Source organism: Octopus bimaculoides, chromosome 11 (genome assembly GCF_001194135.2).
Source record: "Octopus bimaculoides isolate UCB-OBI-ISO-001 chromosome 11, ASM119413v2, whole genome shotgun sequence".
NCBI lineage: Eukaryota > Metazoa > Mollusca > Cephalopoda > Octopoda > Octopodidae > Octopus > Octopus bimaculoides.
In genome coordinates, this window is record NC_068991.1 from 49,762,026 (window position 1) to 49,771,149 (window position 9,124).

The following is a 9,124-nucleotide window of genomic DNA, read 5'->3' on the forward strand; positions in this document are numbered from 1 at the left end:
ATGATGAGTTTTCACTCATCTCATACAAATCACTTTTTTTTTTGTTACTACTACCTACTAATATGTTTGCCCTCATCATGTTAACATTTAAAGTCTTTTGATATGAATTCACCCTTTCATGTTTAGAACCTTTTTCCCTATAGTTCCTTAACAGATCTGCAGCAAGAATCAGAATGATGGCATTGAAAAGTTTTCATGGTCGTCTATTCCTGAATACTTGTGTATTCACCTATTTAACCATTGGTGACTTTGATGATTGAATTTCTAAAAAAAATTATTTTCAATGCAAACCAAGGTACACTGTTGTACATTTACTTAATGATTCATTTATCACTATTTTGGTAAATACATTTAAGGTTTTGCTTCAGTGATGAAGTTAAAATAAAACTAAAACTTGTCTGGAGATGTCTCCCATACTTGTCAGAGAAAATAATGTAATATTAATCATTGGCTAATATAGTTTTTTCACTGCATATTTATTTCTATTTAGCTTTTCAATGCTTCTGGTATTAAATAAGCTAACTTTAACTTACTTCAGTTAAACTAGCTTTGGTTCATTTTACACTTCATTGCTCATTTTCAGATAGTGTTTTGAGAAAAATGTAGCTTGGTGTTCAAATATAATAAGACTAATATGAAATGTTTCTTATTAAATTTGTTATGTTTCTCTCTATTAGTCTGTTGACTGGTGGGCACTTGGAGTCCTTACATATGAACTGTTAACTGGGGCATCACCTTTTACTGTTGATGGAGAACGGAACTCATCAAAAGAAATCTCAAAGTAAGATTTATTCATTAGTTATTCTTTTCACTTTAAAAACAAATAATGGTTTGATTTTCTTCACTGTATAAACTTGAATTGATTTGCTCTAAATTAAGATTTTTAATCCTGCATATTGGAATAAGTTCTACCATTTAATTCTTAGGTGATTATGTAAAATGCATAAAACAAAATGGTTGATTTCATTTTGAAATTTTACACAGTTTGTTTAAAATTTCATCTCCTTCATTGATTTCTTTCTCTCTCTCTCTCTCTCTCTCTCTCGTTTATAGGCGAATTCTTGAAAAACATCCACCGATTCCTCAACATTTTTCTCCTGCAACAAAATCTTACATTATTTCTTTACTACACAAAGATCCTACTAAACGACTTGGTTACAATGGAGCTGAAGAAATAAAACAGCATCCATTTTTTAATGTGAGTAGTTGAAATACCATATTATTATGCATTTTCTATTTCAAATATTTGTGTCACTTTATCTTAGCAGCTGCAATGGTTTAAAATTGATGAGCAAGTTCCATGTCAGTGCTTTGCTCTGCTTCTTTGCCTTTATTCAAATGTGTGACATAGTTTTTTTTCTAATATGACTAATCACCAACCATTCATTTTTTTTTTTATTATTAGTCAGAGGTGAAGTTGATGTAGTTATTGTTTTGTATGAACATCTGTAACCTGATCATCTCCCAAATCCTTTTATGTCTAGAATAACAACTCTCTGGAAATTCTTCATATATAGATGTTCTGTTATTATAAAATATAATGTATCCTGTTCTTACAAACATGATATGCTTTATATCATGTTTGTATAGAACATGTATAAATGAGGGATTTCTGGAGAGTTGTCATTCTGGTGGGGATGAAGGATTGGGGAGGGAGTTCAGTTCAGTATCTGGGAAGTATGACAAACAATAAATGAGATGAGAGGAGGGGAACAGAACATGTCATTAGGGACTTGGTGGAGAAGGCAGGCATCTTAGGTACTTTGAGAGGAGCATAATACTTTTGTTGTAGTTAGGAATAATGAGGGAAGGAGAAACAGATGTGTTAGCTGGGGCTGAGTGGGTAAGGTAGACATCTAGCTATGCACGAATGAGGCAGAAAGAAGAAGTAATGCAGATATGAGTCAGATGTCAGTACATGAATCTGTTTGTAAACTAGGTGGCTTTTTTAGATGCAGTCTAGGATGTTTGCATGTATAAGCAGCGACAATGTTCTATAGATGTGAAGTTTCATATATATGAGCAGTTCTCCAAAGTACATTTTATTTGAGCCTTGAAGAGGATCAGAGCTGAAATATTTTTTGATTCAGAAGAGGGGTCTTAGTATTTGGGATGTAGTGTGAGAAAGTTATAGATGTAAGTTTACCATCCACCATTAGATGTTGTGATGTCCAGTTTTGTAATGACTTTATGTGCTCACATCTAGAGGAGTATTGTGGTACAAGACTGTTTCCTTGAATTTGTGTTATTAAAGAAGACTATTGTGTCATATTCCAGGATAGCAATGATACAGTGGGCAGGACAGAGGGAACAAGATTGGGCTGCAGGAGTGAGGAGGGAGAGATAAACATAGTGCATGAAAAAAAAGGAAATGTGAGGAAGAGAAGGAGAGATGTAGTTTAGTTTATTGGGGTAGGGTGTATGAAAAGTTTTAATGGTGTATATGGGTGAAACAAACAGCACTTCCAGAACTGAGTTTCACTGAAGTGGGTCTTCTCAAGAACTTTACATTATCAGACATGTTGGTCAATTATCATCTCTGTGAGGCTCAACATTCTTAGAATAGTCCTCACTACTTCACCGCATGTCTTCTTGTGTCTCCCTCTTCCACAGTTGCCATCTACTTTAAGTGATTAACACTTCTTTATACAATTCTCTTCATTCATATGCATCACATGTCCAAACCAGCATGGTTTTCTGATTCCTCTTATGCCTAACTTTTCTCTTAATACATTTACACATTGTCGTACTTGTACGCTGACACTGCTAGCCTTATTTCCTTCCAGCCTTTGCATGCCCTATGCAGTCACAACCCACATTCTACTATCACATAGCATAGTTGTTTGTACACAAGCATTGTACAATCTGCCTTTCACTTTGAGAGAGGCAATAGCTCTCTGAATTTTGCCCAGTCAGTTATTATTCTAGCAACTATGCTTTCAGAGCATCTTCCTCCACTACCAATTTGGTCACCTTGTTAACAGAAAGTATCTATTACATCTAGGGACCCTCCTGGGCATTTGAGTTAATCTATTTCTTGCATGTTCCTACTGTTTATTCTTGCATATCTGCCACACAAATACTACCTCTGTTAACCCTCCCGTGATTCCACTGTATCTCATATGTGTCCACAGCTTGTACTGAGTACACCTTGATGAATTTCTACCTGTACCTTTTTTACATATCAAGCAGAGCCATTTCCCTGCCTGAAGGGATTAGTAATTTGTTTTCCTGCTTACTAGGTCTTTGGACTTTACTAAGTTAACTCTAAGGCCCTTGAATACAGGCTTTGTTTCCAAACCTGAAATTTCTTCTAATTCTACTATAGATTTCACTTTATGAGCATAGAGGAGCTCCCATGTGCAACACATGGGAGAACTATAATAAGAGGGCATTGGGAACTGAACTTTGCTGGATTCCTACCTGCACACTAAATTCATTGCTCTACTCATTGCTGACTTTTACTTTACTGACTGCACCCCTGCATATAGACAGCTCTCACTAGCCATTCATCTACTCATAGCTTCCCCAGCAAGCACCAGATGAGAGAGCAAGAAATGGTACTTACTACAACCAGTTGAGACTATGTTTGTTCTGACATGCACAGATAGTCTAGGTTGTGTTTTATGTTGTAGAGGGACAGAATGTCATGATTATCAGTTATTGAGCCTTATGCAACTACAGTCAACTTTTGATAGTGGGTCTAATTTTTTTGAAGAGGATTTTTTCTTTAACCTTTAAGTTCTCCATATATTAGTCTATGGCTTTGATGATGACACTGGTGCCCTAGTTACAGCACTTACCCAGGTGTCTTTTTTTTTTATCACTGATGTTGTGCATGAGTGGAGGTGTTTGTTGATTTGTGTTGATGGAAGATGGTGCTGTGATACATTTGCCATTTTCAGTGCACTCTATCTGACAGATTATATAAGCTTGTGAACAAATGTATATAAGTTGTATTTGTATTCTGCATTGATTGTGATTTTGAAGAGTTATTCTGCTAATAAAAACACAAACACTGGTTGTAGTTCACTTCTCTGTGTTTAATTTGTTTGAAGACTTTCCTTACACCTCTCTAATCATTTCAATGAGTTCTCTCCAGGACTGTTTTTAACAGATAAACTGGTTAAGGAAAAAATAGAAGTTCCGTTTGTAATCAGTTAGCTGTGATCTTCTCATTGTAGAATTTGGATTGGGATAAACTTGCAAAAAAAGAAATAATAGCACCAATGTTGCCACAGATAAAACATGAACTTGATGTTAGTAATTTCTCTGAAGAATTCACCAAAATGGAAGCTGCTGACTCACCAGCTGTAGTTCCATTAAATGGCGAGAAAATGTTCAAAGTAAGCAAGGATTTGTTTCTCAATATTTCTGTGATATTTTATAGTTAATTTCAGCTCTGATTGGTAACGCTAAAATTATGTGAAATGAAAGGAAAGTATAATTCTAAAATGTCTGGGAGTGAAAAGAAAAATTTTGAACTCAGTCCTCATGTTACAATGAAATCATGCATTGGAATTTCATTTGATTAAAATATTTTTCTTTTATTTCAAGGCATCTTTTTGACTACAACTGATAGAATCATTAGCATACCGGGCAAAATGCTTAGCGGCATTTCATGTCATTTTGTTCTGAGTTCAAATTCTGCTGGGGTTGACTGCTTTTCATCCTTTTGGGGTTGATAAAATGAGTACCAGTTGAACAATGGGGTTGATGCAATCGTCTAGCCCCCTCCCCTCAAATTTCAGGCCTTGTGCCAATCAAAGGATTTGGTCACCGCACCAGTGGAGCACTATCAACATTGTCGAGCGTGTTCATTGACAGAGCAGCTGTCTGGCTTCCGTGCTAGTGGCCCGTAAATAGCACCATTAGAGCGTAATCGTTACCAGCGTTCCCTTCTAGCACTTGTGCTGGTGGCACATTAGAAAATCATTCGAGTGAGGTCGTTGCCAGTGCCGCTGGACTGGCTCCCATGCAGGTGGCATGTAAAAAACACCTTTTGAGCGTGGCCGTTGCCAGTACTGTGTGACTGGCCCTCGTGCCAGTGGCACGTAAAAGCACCAACTACACTCTCGGAGTGGTTGGCATTAGGAAGGGCATCCAGCTGTAGAAATTCTGCCAGATCAGATTAGAGCCTGGTGCAGCCTTCTGGCTTGCCAGTCCTCAATCAAATCGTCCAACCCATGCTAGCATGGAAAGCGGACATTAAACGATAATGATGATGAAGATGATTTTTGAAAAGCTTTGTTTTGTCTGATATTTTCTAGACTTTTATTCTCTTCTATGATAACATTACAGGGCTACTCCTATGTTGCACCTTCTGTTATATTCACTGACAACACAGTTAGTGATGATCTCCTCCAACATAACAGTATCAATCAACCTCGAGCTAAGAGTATCAGTGCTGCCAGCCAGTTCAAGGTAAAATAAATTTTCATTGCACATTTTCTGTCTGTCTGTCTCTGTCTCTCTGTCTTTTCTCTGGGTCAGTTGGTCACTAACTTGGCTTTTGTTCTGGTTTCAGATTTTTTTTCTTCTTTTGTTCTTGATGTGGTTTTGATGATTGTGCCGAGGATTTACCTATTTATGATATTTTTGTACATGTATGTGTGTATGTATATGTTATCTGACTTATTAAAGAATTGTTGCTTGACTTAACTATACTAACATTCTAAGTTCGTATACGATTTTGCTTGACTTAGAGTATCAGATTACGTTATTACAGTGCTGGTCTTGCATCATAAATTTTCATTTTCTTCTCACAGAACTCTCCATTTTTCCAACACTATGATTTAGACCTACAGAATGGTATTTTAGGTGAAGGCAGTTATTCAGTGTGTGGGTAAGTAGGACTCCAAATAAGCTTTCTCTCTCTCTCTCCTGACATTACATTTTTCTCATTTATCCCCACTGAAACATGGTTGTTCTGTTAGAACAAACTATACTGTGGTAGATACCACGAGAGAAACTCTCATTTGGCTGTTGGTTCAAAATACACTCATGTGTATTGAGAGTTTCTCACATGGTATCTACCACAGTATAGTTTGTTCTAACAGAACACCCATGTTTCAGTGGGGATAAATATTACTTCTTGGAATCGATACTGCCTTTGTTGCTTATATGTATTTTCTCATTTGTTTGCCCCTCATCACTCTTCTGTTTTATCTCATTTGTGTGTGTGTCATAGAAGGAAAGGGAATTTTCATTGATTCTGTAGATGAAGCAGGATCTGTAGAATATTGAAAATAGACCACTGAAATGGTTTCACCCTCAGCCTTTTCAGTGTTAACATAAAGCATGACTGTGTGTTCCCAGAGAAAAATGAGAAGTAGCAATGAAACATCTAAAGTTGAACTCTTATCATATGAGCTGATAGTGTAATGTTTTCTCTATTTGAATACCTTATTGTTTCTATTATCAATAACAGAAACTTGTATTGTTTTTCTTGATTCAGTCATTGGGCTATAGTTTGTAGTTGTGTAAGTTGCATGGCAACCTCGCTAGTGTAGGTGGCATGAAAGGCACCCAATCTGTGCTATAAAGTGTTGGCATTAGGAAGGACATTATTCAATCATAGAAACTATGCCCAAAAAAGACATTGGAACATGATACAGTCCTTGGACGCATCAGATCTTATCAAATTGTCCAACCCATGCCAGCAAAGAACACGGACGTTAAATGATGATTATTCACTACATCGTTGAGAAGCAAAGCTTCTTTACAAAGTTACGCCTGTGTCTCTAATGAGAACAATTGTTTTTAAGTTCTGTTTTTGTTGATCAAAATGACTTGATTGGCCTTATATGTCAACTTGATTGGCCTTATATGTCAACCTTATATGTAAGGGAAGTAACTCCACTCTGATCGCTTGGCTAGTTAATTAGAGTCGTATACTTCGTTCGTGTTTAGATCTGTTGTTGCAGGTTAACATAGGTTAAGCAATGATATTACTAACGTAATATATGTTATTTATTGGATGGGTTGAATCAACTGTATCTAGGTGCTCTGGTTACATCACAAAGCGTTCTGTTTGCTTAGATTAATTATTTTTTATGAGTGAATCGATATTCATTTAATGATTCCAAAAGGCAACAATGACTTCCATGCCTGACATTTTAACTTACATCACAGAGAACCAGAACAAATACTGCACGATATTTTGCTTGACACTCTGTCGTGTGTGCATACTGATATTACCCATCCAGCAGAGCATGCTAACTTCATTTCCTTCAAGCCTTCACGAGTCCTCTGTAGACAAGCCCCAGCTACCTTATTTTAAATCTATAATAAATATCCTTTCTGTTTCTCTATCTTATCCTTTCTGTTTCTCTATCTCGTTTCTCTCGTTCATATTTTCTTTGCACTCTGAGGATACATCCTCTCTCTCTACCTGTTTTATGTTCAAACTGACCAGATCCAGTCTGTCACACCTACCTAACAATGCCAGTGTAAAAATATACAATCACATCATTGAAATCTCAAAGCTCAAGATAATGCATGATTAATTCAAAGCAATGTGAATAATGTGAAAGTTACAAGGTTCAAAGATGAAAGGCAAAGTTATCTTCTGGCTGATTTGAACTGTGAATGATTGGAAACAACATTAAACACCTCACCAATGATAAGGAAATTTGATGGTAACATTAATGTTTTTCTTTTAATCTCTCCAAGACGGTGTGAACATAAAGTTACAAAAACTAAATATGCTGTGAAAATCATTTCCCGGCGAGTGGACCATACATCAGAAGTAAAAATGCTTCAACTGTGTCAGAACCATCCTAACATAGTGAAACTCATTGATGTCTTTCATGATGAAGTAAGCATGTTTTCTCTTATATATTTCTTCTTACAATTCACCATTTGTTGTGTGTTTCTGTGCTTTAAGATTATTACTGATTCCTTATTAGTAACGTCTATGCAGTCAGTGCATATGCTATCTCCATTAAGAGATGTTAATTTTCCAAAATTACTTACATGTGTTATGTATCGCTGTTGTTGATGTCATCATGACCATTGTTTTAATGTGTGTGTGTGAATATATAACTATACATACATGCAGGCACATTTATATGTGGATAGTTTATACAGAGATTACTTGGATGTTTGTGAAGTTGACCTGAATAGCACTCTTACACTTGGTGTATGGATAGTTAATTCTTAAATGTTGTAATAACTATTTTGGCCTATTTCTAGTTCAGGTCTGCTTCATCATGGCTAATCTGTGAATATGATTTAGCAGTCTTAAGATTTTTCACTTGGTTATAGAGTTTGTGAAGTGTTGGTATATCAGTTGTATTTGGAGAGGTGGTGCAAATAGGTTTTCATCAAGGATTGGTTTTCAGTCCCCTCCTATTTAGTAGGGTTCTCTGAACCATAACAGAGGAGTTTATGTTTGTCTGCTATGAGGGCTTCTAAATGCTAATGACCTAGTTCTTAAATTAGAGTCTTTGGAAGACTTAGAGAAAAAATCCCAAATTTGGAAGTAAAACCTAGAGTCAAGGGACATGTCAGGGAAACACTAAAACTGAGAGGAAAGAAAAAAATCTTCAACAAGTAATAAAAGAAAATAGTTGTTGCTTAGTTGGAATGTTACTGCTGTACTTTGGTGTGGGTGCTACATGTATAACAGACGGAAGAAAAATCCTACAGTTTGGGCTAAAAACAAAACCTTGTTGTATTCTCTGGTGGCATCGACATTGCTCAACATTGCTCGAAGGAATGATACTCTCAAAAAAGTGCCAAAATCTTTTTGTCCAGTTGAGAGCTGAAGGAAATCTTCCATGTGTATGTGTGTGTGTATAATAGAGAGAGAGAGAGAGACTGATAAATATATATATATATCATCATCATCATCATCATCATCATTTAACGTCCGCCTTCCCTGCTAGCATGGGTTGGACGATTTGACTGAGGACTGGTGCAACCGGATGGCTACACCAGGCTCCAATCTAATTTGGCAGAGTTTCTACAGCTGGATGCCCTTCCTAACGCCAACCACTCAGAGAGTGTAGTGGGTGCTTTTACGTGTCACCCGCACGAAAACGGTCACGCTCGAAATGGTGTCTTTTATGTGCCACCCGCACAAGAGCCAGTCCAGGGGCACTGGCAACGATCTCGCTCG

The 9,124-nt window shown here is 36.7% G+C and overlaps 2 protein-coding genes across 2 annotated transcripts in view; one reads left to right on the plus strand and one right to left on the minus strand.

The window, feature by feature from the left end:
• Positions 1-9,124, minus strand: part of LOC106869890 (echinoderm microtubule-associated protein-like 2) — a 374,285-nt gene that overhangs the window by 129,942 nt on the left and 235,219 nt on the right. The window lies entirely within an intron of this gene.
• The window catches only part of LOC106869891 (ribosomal protein S6 kinase alpha-5), a 47,654-nt gene that overhangs the window by 24,390 nt on the left and 14,140 nt on the right, over positions 1-9,124 (plus strand). Inside the window, exons 7-12 of the mRNA XM_014915813.2 lie at positions 678-781; positions 1,054-1,198; positions 4,185-4,346; positions 5,302-5,424; positions 5,769-5,845; positions 7,675-7,819. Coding sequence (XP_014771299.1) covers positions 678-781; positions 1,054-1,198; positions 4,185-4,346; positions 5,302-5,424; positions 5,769-5,845; positions 7,675-7,819 — 756 coding nt within the window. The remainder of the gene's footprint in view (positions 1-677; positions 782-1,053; positions 1,199-4,184; positions 4,347-5,301; positions 5,425-5,768; positions 5,846-7,674; positions 7,820-9,124) is intronic.